This window comes from Arachis hypogaea, chromosome 13 (genome assembly GCF_003086295.3).
Source record: "Arachis hypogaea cultivar Tifrunner chromosome 13, arahy.Tifrunner.gnm2.J5K5, whole genome shotgun sequence".
NCBI classification, from domain to species: Eukaryota; Viridiplantae; Streptophyta; class Magnoliopsida; order Fabales; family Fabaceae; genus Arachis; species Arachis hypogaea.
Window position 1 is genome coordinate 951,013 of NC_092048.1, and position 14,262 is coordinate 965,274.

General features: G+C 34.7%; 2 protein-coding genes across 2 annotated transcripts; one reads left to right on the plus strand and one right to left on the minus strand.

Annotated features, from left to right (window-relative positions):
• Positions 1-777: 777 nt before the first annotated feature.
• LOC112736252 (bifunctional aspartokinase/homoserine dehydrogenase 1, chloroplastic) lies at positions 778-7,779 on the plus strand. Its single transcript, XM_025785624.3, has 18 exons — positions 778-1,150; positions 1,664-1,728; positions 1,814-2,188; positions 2,975-3,063; positions 3,155-3,458; positions 3,640-3,692; positions 3,774-3,988; positions 4,127-4,214; positions 4,297-4,410; positions 4,646-4,744; positions 4,849-5,043; positions 5,225-5,307; positions 5,408-5,633; positions 6,036-6,181; positions 6,394-6,529; positions 6,846-6,929; positions 7,021-7,113; positions 7,196-7,779. Exons 1-18 carry the CDS (start codon positions 999-1,001, stop codon positions 7,439-7,441), a joined length of 2,763 nt encoding a protein of 920 aa, XP_025641409.1. The 5' UTR covers positions 778-998; the 3' UTR covers positions 7,442-7,779.
• A 333-nt stretch (positions 7,780-8,112) lies between these two features.
• On the minus strand, positions 8,113-12,240 carry LOC112736253 (subtilisin-like protease SBT3.9). Its single transcript, XM_025785625.3, has 10 exons — positions 11,870-12,240; positions 11,689-11,780; positions 11,476-11,573; positions 11,236-11,391; positions 10,476-11,146; positions 10,299-10,390; positions 9,977-10,219; positions 9,771-9,885; positions 9,017-9,209; positions 8,113-8,918 (listed from the first exon to the last, which is right to left on the minus strand). The coding sequence occupies exons 1-10, from the start codon at positions 11,993-11,995 to the stop codon at positions 8,359-8,361; spliced, it is 2,346 nt and encodes a 781-aa protein (XP_025641410.1). The 5' UTR covers positions 11,996-12,240; the 3' UTR covers positions 8,113-8,358.
• Between the last annotated feature and the right edge of the window lie 2,022 nt (positions 12,241-14,262).

Genomic DNA, 14,262 nt, shown 5'->3' on the forward strand with positions numbered 1-14,262 from the left:
TTTTATTTTATTTTAATTTTGTCTCACAAATTTTTTATTTGCATCAAATATAATCTTGGCAACTAATTTTTAAAAAAAAATTAGGACTCATTCAACAATAATTTCATAAAAATAACTTTTAAGTTTTAACACAAACAAATCGAATATAATTGTTATGCATTGTTGTTCGATTGGAAATTTTTTGAATATTTAATTGTTAAAAATATATTTGATAAAAATTGAAATTTTTTAAAACAAATTAAAATAAAATAAAATTTAAAAATATTTTGAAAACTTTTATTAAATTTTAAGAAGAAAAAATACACTTTATAAAAGAAACGTAGTTCAAAGGAAGAAACTTGAAACAGAACCAAAAGCACTACGGAACTCATCCCACAGTAAACTATTGTTGATATTTATGATTTAGGTCCAGTTTAAGTAACCAACTTAATTAAGTTTTTTTTGATAAAATACTTAAATAATAAATGACTCTGTTAAAAGTAACTTATAAATAAATTATTTTGTGTTTGGATTTTTAGCTCTAAAAGTACTTATTTTATGGAAATGTGATAAAAAGTAGAAGTATTATGAAAGAAGTCATTTTTTTAACTTTTCTATAAGCTCCTAAATAACTTCTTCAAAAATTGCAATTTGATTTTAAAGATTGCACCAAACATTAATATTACTACTTTTCATAAGTCAAAAATAAAAAAAAAAGTTACTTCTACAGTTCCAAACGGACCCTAAAGCTTTATTAATTAAAAATTTACATAATCTATGACTACTAAAGTACTGGCTACTACACAGCCATTTGGGCTCACGGGTTCAGGGTCCCCTCACTCACTCAGTAACTCACTCACCCAGTAATCACTAATCAGTGATTAGTATCCCCTGTTTCAGTTACTCAGCACTAACATTTTCCCTTTACCAACCTCAAAAGCCGCATAACCAAACACTGTCCTATTCTCTCTCTTTCTCTCTGTTTTTGTGTGTGAGGTGCAGCTGCTGCAGCCATAACCATGGCGTCCCTCTCTGCTGCGATCTCTCGCTCCTCCTCCTCCCCCTGCTTCCCCCCTCCCAATCCCAACACCGCTTCACTCTCACACCACCGCAACATCTTCCACTCTCAATGCCGCGCTTTCCCCCTCTCCCGCCCCTCCCTTTTCCTTCGGTACGTTCTCTTCAATGTATTAGGTTTCTTCATCTTCTGCGCTACACTTGCATGACGCAAACCGGTTAACTGCTACTCTCTCTTTGCTTCCATTAAGCTCTAGTGTTACCTTACTATTTATTTATGTGTAGTAACTTCATAGCTGAACGCACAATTTGATGGAATATTCTTTCGCTTGAAGAATAATGCACTCGTTCCTTTATTGTTATCGGCGATTCGCAGAATAATAAGTCTAAATAGCAAAACAAAAAACGAAAATCTGAATAATATGACCATAATAATATAAGATATATATCTGACCCATTATAAAGCTGCAAAAGAATATTTTTTCTGCTGTCATATATTTACTATATTATTGTTTTCATAAAATTTGTATGTTTCTTTATCCTTTTCAAAAGCCACACACTTCTTTTACCTGTGTTTATTTTCTATTGAATGCATTTTTTTTTCCTTTTTTTCTTTTTAAGCTTTGCTACTTGTTATTAATTCGTGAGAATATGGTTTCTATCTCAGAAAGGGTCTCACTTTACCACCGGGAAGAGAGTCACAAAGCACCAGGATATGCGCTTCAGTTGCAGGTTTTGACTGCAAGTTAATTTTATGCTGGAGTTTGTACTTGTAATTTTGAAGATGGTAAATGTAATGGCATTTTTTCCACCGCAGATGTTTCGCTGAATTTATCTGTAGAGGAAAAACAGCTTCCAAAAGGAGACACTTGGTCTGTTCACAAGTTTGGTGGAACTTGTGTGGGAACCTCACAAAGAATAAAGAATGTTGCGGATATCATTATTAAGGATGATTCAGAAAGGAAATTGGTGGTTGTCTCTGCAATGTCAAAGGTTACAGACATGATGTATGACCTTATCAACAAGGCTCAATCACGAGATGAAAATTATGTAGCTGCACTGGATGTTGTTCTGGAGAAGCATAGCCAAACTGCACATGATCTGCTTGATGGCGATCATCTTGCTAGTTTCTTGTCCCAGTTGCATCAAGACATCAATAACCTCAAGGCGATGCTTCGTGCAATATACATAGGTCATAGGCACATCTATTCACTCTCCACCTTTGATATTGTCTATGTTCTCTTTCTATCTTTTTGTCTGGTCAAAAAGCTATTTGTTTTTGTTCATTTATTTATTTCGTTTTCTTGGTTAGGTATATTTGTTCCTTTTAGAGGTTTTCATTTTTATCTAGATTTTATTTATCTGTTTCTTTTTCATAAGAGAAGAATTTTATTAAGATGAAAGAGGAAAAAAATGGAGAAAGAGAGGATAGGAGACCCACTTTACAAAAATCAAGAAAGAAATCATATTGGTCATATGATCTTCACCATCCATGTATTTTCATGTGTTCAGAATATCAAGTAATTTTCATAAGCTGTGAATTTAACCTGTTATCAGGCCCAACATAGATGCTAACGGAAAACTGCTGCTGAGCTATGAATTCTTTTTCAAATGGTTGATATTTTTTGGGTTGGTGACCATGATAGGGACATACAGGGGAAGATTAGGAGTAAAAATGGGAAAGTTGCATTTTCTGACCCAGTTTCTTTCCTTGGAACTCAATTTTGGTTTCCAACTGTATCAATTGCACAGCCTCTATGAGATGATATAATGGTGAAACAACAAAATGTGTTTTCATTTTTGGTTATTTTCATGAGCAAAGACGGGTCTTCTTGAGGTTGATTTTAAAAAGTTGTTATATCAAAGCTATCTAAATTGAATCATTTATCATGAAGAATGTGTTTGTATTGTTCCTTATGTTGAATTCCATAGTTAAGGATTACACTGCAATCCTAACTTATAGTTTAATATCTTGCAGCTGGTCATGCAACGGAGTCCTTTACAGATTTTGTTGTGGGACATGGGGAACTATGGTCTGCTCAGATGTTGTCTTTAGTTATTAGAAAGGTTTGCTATTTTAATTATAAAGATTTGCTCTTTCTCACTTTCTATCTGAATTGAGCTTGTTACATCATGCTTCCCCTCTGGGACTGAGCAGAATGGGGTCGACTGCAAATGGATGGATACAAGGGAAGTCCTTATTGTAAATCCTACTAGCTCTAATCAAGTTGATCCTGACTATTCGTTATCTCAACAAGGACTTGAAAAGTGGTACTCACTGAATCCTGCTAAAGTAATCATTGCTACTGGATTCATTGCAAGTACACCCCAGAATATTCCTACTACACTGAAGAGAGATGGAAGTGACTTTTCCGCAGCAATTATGGGTGCTCTATTCAGGGCTCGGCAGGTCACAATATGGACAGATGTTGATGGTGTGTTTAGTGCAGATCCTAGAAAAGGTTTGTACTGCTCTTGCTTTCGCCAACAGTTGGACTTCCAAGTGGATTAAGAGAAATAGAGAATTATTGAATCTAGTAACTGCTGTAGTTTTGCATCTGACATATTGACTGATTTTATTTTATGCTTGACTATCTTTAACATGAAATTTTGATTCAGTGTAAACAATTACATTTTCTGCAGTTAGTGAGGCTGTGATTTTGAAGACATTGTCTTATCAAGAGGCATGGGAAATGGTGAGATGGAATTTATGAATGCTCAAAGCTCATTGACCCTTCAAAGTTTAATAGATTAACTATTGAATTGCCTGTCTGCAGTCTTATTTCGGTGCAAATGTTTTGCATCCCCGCACGATAATACCAGTGATGCGATATGGAATTCCCATTATAATAAGGAATATTTTCAATCTCTCTGCTCCCGGAACAAAGATCTGTCATCCCTCTGTTATTGAGGATGAAGATAAGCAGGACCTCCAAAATTTTGTCAAAGGCTTTGCGACCATAGACAACTTGGCACTTGTGAATGTGGAGGGGTGAGCCATGAATTTAGTCACGTTATACTATGAATAATTTTCTGCTCAGTTGTTTCAATTTAATTATATGATGTCCTATAACATATATTAATCATCAAAATCATAATTGCTATGTGTTTTTCTTTGTTGTTTTTGCAGAACGGGAATGGCTGGTGTACCTGGTACAGCCAGTGCTATATTTGGTGCTGTGAAAGATGTGGGAGCCAATGTTATTATGATATCTCAGGTGCATTTTTTATACTCAATTTTTCTAGTGTTTCCATCTGGCATATAAGAAATTGTGGTGATCATTAATACTGTTTGTGTAGGCTAGTAGTGAGCATTCTGTTTGCTTTGCTGTTCCTGAGAAGGAAGTAAAAGCTGTTGCTGAGGCATTGCAGTCTAGATTTCGTCAAGCTTTGGATGCTGGACGTCTTTCTCAGGTGCTAAATTCAGTTCATACAAGTTTTTGCTCAATTGAGCAATATCAGTGAAAAGGAAGCATATAACCTTTCTTTTCTTATTTTTTGCTCCTTTTTATATTTTTTATAATGATCACAATGTAAAAACTAATAGCTGAATAATTACTTTTGAGTTAGTATTGCTGAATGATGTTGAAGGTTTTATCTTTTTATTTTGTCACCTTAATTACATTCTAAATCACGTAGCACCTCTCAGGTTGCTGTTGTTCCAAATTGTAGCATTTTGGCCGCAGTTGGCCAAAAAATGGCAAGTACCCCTGGAGTTAGCGCTACCCTCTTCAATGCATTGGCTAAGGTTAGTAGTCTGGCAAGTTATTGCTTAGGATTGAAATTTTGGTTTATTTTATTATTTCTTTTATGTTTTAACTTGTTTGTGATCAAACTGGTAATGACCAACAGGCCAGTATAAATGTCCGTGCTATAGCTCAAGGTTGTTCTGAGTACAATATCACTGTTGTTATTAAGCGAGAGGATTGTATAAAGGCTTTACGGGCTGTCCATTCCAGATTTTATCTCTCAAGAACCACAATAGCAATGGGCATTATTGGACCAGGATTAATCGGGAGCACACTACTTGACCAACTAAGGGATCAGGTGCAGTTTCTGTAGATAACTTTACTTGTTTGAATATATATTCTACTGTCATAGTAAACACAGTAATCCATGATACTGGGATATTTGGTACATTTTGATATGTCAATTTACCTGAATGATTTTTAACCAGAAGACCTTTTAGAGTTTGTGGTGAATTTATGTTATAACTCTTTTAATGCAGGCCTCAGTTTTGAAAGAAGAATTCAACATTGATTTGCGTGTAATGGGCATAATTAGTTCAAAGTCAATGCTTCTTAGTGAGTCGTAAGTCAAATTCATCTGAACTGAATCTCTTTTTTGGATTTTTATGAACTTGGCTCTCTGTCCTCGCTTAATTAAGTCATACTGTAATTTCTATTTGCAGAGGCATTGACTTAGCTAGGTGGAGAGAACTTCGAGATGAGAAGGGAGAAGTGGCTAATTTGGATAAATTTGTTCACCACGTGCATGGAAATCATTTTATACCCAACACTGCGATAGTGGATTGCACATCTGATTCCATCATTGCAGGCCATTACAATGACTGGTTGCGCAAAGGAATACATGTAGTTACCCCCAATAAGAAGGCAAATTCAGGTCCGCTTGATCAGGTGATGTAATCCATATTGTTCATCCTTGCTATTACGTAGTGTAATCAGTAATGTCAGATGTCTAATTTTTCCATGCATTAATATAGGTTCATGGTTAAAGAAAATTAAAAATAAAGAATTAGACATTTAAGGAAAAGGAGAATTTCTTATTTTTATTATTTCATTTGGAAAAAGGGGGCTGGGAAAGAATTATTATATTATACATAGAGAGAGCCTTTACTCTTCTGCCTGTTTTTTACTTCTTGCGCTCTATCTGAAGGTTAATTTGCCTGTTCATAATCTTGAATCTGGTTCCCATCAATAAGTTCCTGTTGCTAGTAGATATGTTACGTCTTTTTTTCTTGTTACTATATATTACTACTAATTTTTGGGCATTCTAACACCTTGACTCTCAACATTCAGTATTTGAGTCTGAGAGCACTGCAAAGGCAATCCTATACACACTACTTTTATGAAGCTACTGTTGGAGCTGGTCTTCCAATTATTAGCACTTTGCGCGGGCTCCTTGAAACTGGAGACAGAATATTGCAAATTGAAGGCATCTTCAGGTTTGCTTTCACATATTATTTCTGTTTGTGTCTCTTAATTTGTGATAATCTTCCAGATTTCCAGTTTCCTTGCTCACCTGAAACTTTTCACCATTCATGAACCATAAATTTTAAAGAACGTTGTTTCAATTATCATGCTTATTATGTTTATATGCATTTTTTGTTGATCTAGTCATTGACCATAAGGCATTGCCTTGCCCCTGTTTCTGCAGTGGAACTTTGAGTTATATCTTTAATAACTTCAAAGATGGCCGAGCTTTTAGTGAGGTAGTAGCTGAGGCAAAGGAAGCTGGTTATACTGAGCCAGATCCAAGGGATGATCTGTCTGGAACAGATGTCGCTAGAAAGGTACAACTTACTGTGATGAACATGCACACAAACTTTGTCAAAATAAACTGTTCTTTGTTTGAGATTTTTTATGACCTGGGATGTGCCTAAAAGTGAATGTATATAATTAATAACAAACATATAAGAAATTGGCTAGGGAAATAAATGTTATTTTCAGGTGGTAGGTATGTTGAATAATATCATGATAACTAATCGCAACATGTAGGCTAATCATGATGTTAGTTTTGCTTCATAATAGCATTCCTATGTCTTGTTTAATCCTCTTTTTTATTGTTGCCTTTAAAATCAACATGCTGAAGCCACCGTGGTTCTACAGGTAATCATTCTTGCAAGGGAATCTGGCTTAAAGCTAGAACTGTCAGATATTCCTGTTGAAAGCCTTGTGCCAGAACCTCTAAGAGTAAGAACCGTTTTCTGTTACATTATGCAGTTTTAGTTTTAGTCTGTGCTTAGCATTATATTAACGTCGATATTTTGATGACTTTGTGAAGGATTGTGCATCGGCTCAGGAATTCATGCAACAGTTACCAAAATTTGATCAGTTGTTGTCAAAGAAACAAGAAGAAGCTGAAAATGCTGGGGAAGTGAGTAATTCTATGATTAGTTGCATAACATGTTCAAAATATGATTAACGTTATATTAACTTGGTGGTTGTTATTGTTTAAGGTTTTGAGATACGTTGGTGTGGTGGATGTGACTAATAAAAAAGGAACGGTAGAACTGAGAAGATACAAGAAGGATCATCCATTTGCTCATTTGTCAGGTTCAGACAACATCATTGCATTCACAACAAGAAGGTATCAGAATCAGCCATTGATAGTTCGTGGGCCAGGAGCTGGAGCTCAGGTCACTGCTGGTGGAATATTCAGTGATATTTTACGCCTTGCCTCATACCTTGGTGCTCCATCATAGGCGTCAATTCTTCTCTACAAAGCATAAATTTTGTATCCAAGTCCCTATCCTCTATATCTGCTTGTTGTAGCACTAGTATCGTTGTAGTGATGTATGCTAGCTTTGCTCTCTTTATTTTATTTTTAAGTAATAAATGACTGAGTTTGATGGAGAAGTTGACTTGATGATCTTGAAATCCTTTGTCAGTTTGTTTAGCTCGCATTAAATAATGTGAATAGGGTTAATGAGTTGATTGGGAAATCTCTCCAGGATAAAATAGCTTCAGTACTAGCAGCAGAAAGTTTGCACTATTTTCTGTCTTTTTGCTCAAAAAATGAATGAGTATTTACTATTTCCCCTTTGATTTTTCAACTATTAATTAAAACTGTCCGAAAAAAAAAGAAGAAAAGAAGAGAGAGAGGACACCGCTAATCTTGTTTTTCATTTTTACCGTATTTAGAACAACTCAGTAAAATAATGCTACACATTTATTTTAAACATTAAATCATGGTTAAAACGACTACATAAATTTGGAGTTCTCTCAAACATAGCATCAATTTTTTATGTGCAACCCAAAGTCAAAGTTGCTGATAAATTGAAGCAAAAAAAAAAAGAAGTTATATATATATATTTATTCTGGGTTGATTACTGATACTAAGCTTGATATTTTGTCTATAGGTTTAGATAAAATCTAAAAATCATACTAATACTTTCATTGCTTAATCTTATTTGTATCTTAAAAAGCCTCCATCAAACACTGGTCTCGCTTGTTTACTAATATAGCATACATTTGCTCTTTGGTGTGTGTCATCAGTTTCAACTTTCAAGCAACCATTTCCTTAAAGAATATGCTGTCATGCTGTGTTATTAAGACTCAAGCAAGAACTTCTGCAATTAGTTGATCAGACTCATTTCAATAAATCCCTCTGTACATAAAATTATGATTCAAACTTTATGGTCCTCACAGCTAGTGGGGTCCTCACAGAATGCTTGCCATCTGTCCAAGTTAGGCTCCCAAATCTGTAATCACCATTATGAACCTTTTGAGTTGAATGAAGCATGACACTAAAGGAAAGTATTGTGGTGTCTGAGTTGAAACTCAGAATTTGAGGTTCAACTCTTACTTCTATGCCATATGGTTCCTTCACTATAGCTCTATAAACTGCAGTTATGTTTCCTACATTTGTCACTGTTCTTGTTACTTTTGCAGCCTTCTTCAAGTTTGGAACTGATATGGAAGGAAGGTTAAGGTTCAGTCCTTGGTAGTTCTGTTTTTCACAACTTCTTGTTGTCTTGGTCACTTTTCTAATGGATGAACTACTATATCCCATGGAACATAGGAACTGGATATAATCCTCAGTGATGATATCATATATGAGCCCTGGATCCATTGCTTTGATGGGGTTTACATGGCCGCCACCAATGTCGAACGGATCAGCTCCCTTAAGTGTGGAACCCTCTTCAGATACAAAGCTTCCATCATTTCCAATTTGAGATGCTGCAATTTTTTAATTCAAACAGCAACTTGTTACTTTGGATTTAAATTGTGTATTTTGATATTAATTTAATATATTTGATTTCCATGTGGTTCTTCACCTGTTGTAACCATAGCTGATCTTATGGCTGCAGGAGACCATGTTGAGTGTTTGGATTTGATGAGAGCTGCTATTCCAGCCACATGAGGACATGACATTGAAGTTCCAGATAAGAATTGAAATGCATTATTCTTTGTGGTGCCTTTTGGTGTAAATGCCGCCAAAATGTCTACACCTGGTGCTGCTATGTCTGGCTACTTCCATGAATCATATCATCATAGTACAAGTTAATGATGAAACCATACAATTGAAAACAAGAAACAAATTAGTATTTTGTTTTAGTACTATAGACAGTGAAAGAGTCCAAAAGTAGTGTAATGGGAACAGAAAAAAATATATAACCAAAAGACAGAAAGAAATGTATGCACAGAAAAAAATATATAACCAAAAGACAGAAAGAAATGTATGAGAATTATGATGTACTTGTATAATGAGTGATTATTTCTAAGTGGTTAATAATATGTACTATGCTGCACTAAATAAATGTCCCCTTCTAATTAATATATTTACCTTTTCCTACAATATACTTTTCCAATGGTGAAACTACAAAAGAAAGTGAATACCTAATAGCTTCCAATGATTGAACTTTAACTACATTCATTATTAGAATATCAACAACTGCTGAAAGTAATGACTCAATGATTATGCATTTGTTTTTAGAGAATATTTTATAGTAACAAAATATATTTTATTACTTTCTGTCTCTAAATTTCAAAGCTAAGTTGGCATGCTTGAATATGAAGTCCTGAATATACCTTTAACACAGAAGGAGACATAGTGCTAGGTCCTCTTGATGAGAATGATGCAACTCTTGGAGAAGTCCATTTTCCAATAACAGTCTTTGGAAAACTTAGGCTTGCAGTTGGAAACCTTGGAAATAAGCTTGATATTAATTTCATGATTACTCAAAGGAACTTTCAGAAACCAATATTCTCAACTTCTGCATATTTCATTTCCTCACCTTGCTCTTCTAATATAGGATACTATCTGTGTCCCTACTTCATAATCTACCTTAACACATGGAAAGGAGCCACATTGGTTGAGTCCATCTTCATGAGATTGTGCAAATATTATTCCAACTCCTCCAGCTTCCCTTACAGCAAGCGATGCAGAGATGATATCCTGTTCCTCGGATAGCGAAAAGCATAGCACAATTTTGCCTGCTGCCATTGTAGCATTCAGACTTCCGGACTGACAATCCTTACTTTCAAGAAACACATGAAATATTGATTAATAACCGAAAAAGAAGAAAGAAAACTACAAAGGAGGAAGAGAGCTCTCACGCTGTATCATCATCAGGATCTAAAGCGACACGTTCGGAGTATGTTAGTCCAACAAATCCATTGCTATGCTTTCCAGCATCTAAGGACTCCCCCTACATTATGTCAATCATTGCACTAAGCTTCATAGCATTCTTAACTAGATGTGTTTTTAATAATAAAATCTTGTAGCATATATACCCAGAGAGTGAGATTATTTCCAAGAATAATCGCAGCCGGAAAGGCCCTATCTATGGTGGTGGCTGCAACTGTGATAATCCATGGAGCAGTATTTGAAACTGTTAGAGAGTTGGGACCAGAATTCCCAGCTGAACATATAACTGTGATTCCCTTAGCAGTTGCATGAAAGGAACCAATTGCTATGGCGTCGCGCTGATCAACATATGAGAACAAAGGAATGTTAAGGCCAAGAGAAACTGTTAAAATGTCTACTCCATCATGTATTGCCTTGTCAAAAGCCTTAAGGATATCTGCACCAGAACAACCTCCAACAGAAATGTCCCAGCATGCCTTGTATATAGCTAAGTGTGCAAGTGGAGCTCCTCCTCTGGCTATGCCAGAAGCAAGTCCTCTGTAGTTTGCATTTTCTACAAAGTACCCTGCTGCTGTGGAAGCTGTGTGAGTGCCATGGCCTATAGCGTCTCGAGCCGAGAGATATTCGCTGCTTTCATTTCCAAGGATCAGCTTCTTAGCATGATGAGATATTCCTTTCAAGAACCATCTAGCACCTATTATCTTTTTGTTGCAGTTTTTGGAACTGAATTGCTCTCCCACTTCACAAACTCCTTTCCACCTTGATGGGATTTTTCCCATCGCTTCGTCGTTAAAACTCACAGACTCTGGCCAGATTCCTTCAAAGAGAAGTCACTGATTTTTTGTTACATTGCCATTTTTCAGTGCTTACTTAGCTATGTGTAAGAGGGGGAAAAGAAAGTACTACCTGTGTCAATGACACCTATTATGGTTCCTTCACCTAAGTTGATTTCATTGGAAAGAGTGTTTGAAGATGAATGATGGATACCAAGGAAGTCCCAACTTCTTGTTGTGTGAAGTTTGTGTATCCGATTCGGAATGACAGAAACTACCCCCGGAAATTCTGTAACACATAGTATGAATGTAGCTTTTAAAATGTGCTTAAAGGGTTAAAAAACAAGAAGATTAATTGATTCAAGGATCATACTTGCTACTTCTTCTGCTTGAGATTTTGTTAACCTTGCAGCAAACCCTGAAAATCCATGCTTATAGCTGTAAAGAATTGAATTCTTTGCAGCTTCTTTGCTTCAGAACAGAAAGTGGACACTTGATATATTATTTTCTTGAATCTCAATGCATTATTACAATACCAGCTCCATTTGAAAGTAACGGATATATGAAGAGTACTACAAAGCCATACCTTCCTAGAAGTGAAGATAATATTTTGTGGTGAACCTTTTTAGTAGTGTCTGGATTATCAAATATCTTATCCCCCATGTATACAATATGCACCTGAAATCATTCATTTAATAATTGATGATGCTTAAGTGTCTCATAATAATACTACTAAATATAATCATAGAAAGTTGAGTTACACTCACAGAGGTTGTGGTCTCAGCAAGTATCTGAGAGAGGAACAGAAAATCTTGCAGTAAAAGAATAGCTGAAATTACAAGCCATTGGTCCATTCTATTCCATCTCATGTTCCTTGCATTAGTAGTACTCATTATCCTAGTAGAGAGAGCTTCAAAGGCTTTTCAAATTCTTGTAACATACTAAATCTTTTAAAGGAAATTCTCTTATAAGGCTGCCTTATCAGTTATCAGCACCTATGATGTGCATGATTACTTTTTTGAAAACAAGAAAAAGTGGGGAATCATTTTCCTTTTGTCCATTGCACTTTTGAGTTTTATGCTCAGTCAGAGAAAAAAAAGTACACATAAGTAAGTACCTTTACGACCAGAATGTATTTGAGGGGAATACATACTGGTATCACTAATATAATCATTTTCCTTTGGTGGGATCAAATGCAACATTTACCACAAAATCAAACCAAAAATCTCCTCCCTAATATCGATAGTAAAATTCGAACACATGACATTATTCTGATACCACTTGTTAGATCAAGCGCTTATCATAAGCTATTATAGTTGTGGCAAAAGTGTAATTTTATTAAGGATTATTTTAGCATGACTATATTACGGTAATTATGGTCTTTTAAAAGATGTTGCTAAAATTAAAGTAACGTTTTTTATTATTAGATAATGCTTTTTAAAAAATATTGCTTAAAAAACGTGATTTTAATTTTAATAACACTTATATAGTTATTATAGTTACCATAACATAGTTATATTAAAATCTACCTTTTATTAAAATCTAAGTGTAAATATGTGAATGAAGAAAAAACATTAAATTTAGAGATGTTTGGTGAGTGTTTGCACTTTTCATTTTTAATATTAGGTTGATAATGTTGTTTTTTTCGGATTATGACCTATTGGAGTATTAATTTCAAATGTGATACCGATTAATTTGGAGTGTCAAAATTTCGATTTCTAAAAAGTACAAAAATCGAATTCTCTGATTTTAGTTTCTTCTAACACCAAAAATTATAATGCTGGAATATATCACTCATCTCACTTCCATAATAGAAAAATAAACCAGTGGATTATATGTGAAATTGAAGTGTAGCTATCAATTGGTATGCAAGTGCTTAGCATAACATGCTGTACCAATGTACATCATCCCACGTTTGTGGCACTCTTTTTTATCTTTCTTTTTTTCTCTCATCTTTAAGTCCTGACTTTTTGCTTTTATTGTTATCATAAAGTGATAAGTGGGGCTGCATTATATTGTGCATGGCCTTTCCCAAAAGAAAAAGAAAAGCCAGTGTTGGTGCTGAGAAAATTCTTAGAGTAGCTATCACTATCACCAACCACCAGAATTGAGGATGCGTAACCCTCAAGAGAGTTAACTGATAGCAAGCTACAATAAAAGAAAGAAACTATAGCTAGAATTTACTTCAAATTAGGGAATTCGAATCTTCTATACTTATTTAAATCGATGAGTGAATTGAATATTCGACCGGATTAATAATATATGCAGTTAGCTATTATAAACTACATTTGCATTGCAAGATGATATTGATTAGCAGCAAAATCCCTTCCTTGAAGCTTTAATATAATCTTAAAAGAAGAATAAGTAACACATTTTTGAGGCCCACTTTCATCCTATCCGTTCGAGGCGGATAATTATCTACCTCACACCGAGACGAGTTTTTGGCAGGGCTGAGTTTTTAGGTAGGACGGGTTGGATTTAGGTTAAACTCGCTCCGGTATATATAATATATGTAATATATATAAAATAATTAGTAAAATTAATAATATTGTTTTATATTTAAATTTTTTATTTTAATTTATGTTATGATAATTATAAAAATTTTAAAATTTAATTTTATTTGTTATATTTTAATAATTATAAAAATAGGTAAGACAGAACAGGTATCCGCAAAACAGGTTAGGATTTAACTTTTTATTATATTACCTACGAATAGAAGCGAGATGAGGGATTATTGTAGGAAGGAGCGAGATCAGGTAGGGCAAAAACCTGCCCCTACTCGTCCCATTGCCACCCCTAACTTTCACTTTGGACATCACCAAATTTTTTTCACCCATGTCATTTTCGCTTCGTTTGGTCCTTTTGGAATCTTTCATTCCAATAATGGAATAGGTGATTCACAGCTGGACACGGTTTACTACATTCTCTTTGATTGGTTTCGTCTTTCTTAAATTCCGTTTTTATATAGTTATTAACTACTAATAGAAACGAGCAAAATCTTTAGGCAGAGTAAGAAAATTAATTAAATTACATTTCCAATCAAACCCATTCTTCAATTCCATAGCAACATATAGTTATTTATTGGTGGTGGTGTTTATGTTAAAACCGATTTAAATTGAATTGCAAACACTCCTACCTATCGTGTATCAAAAAGTGGGGT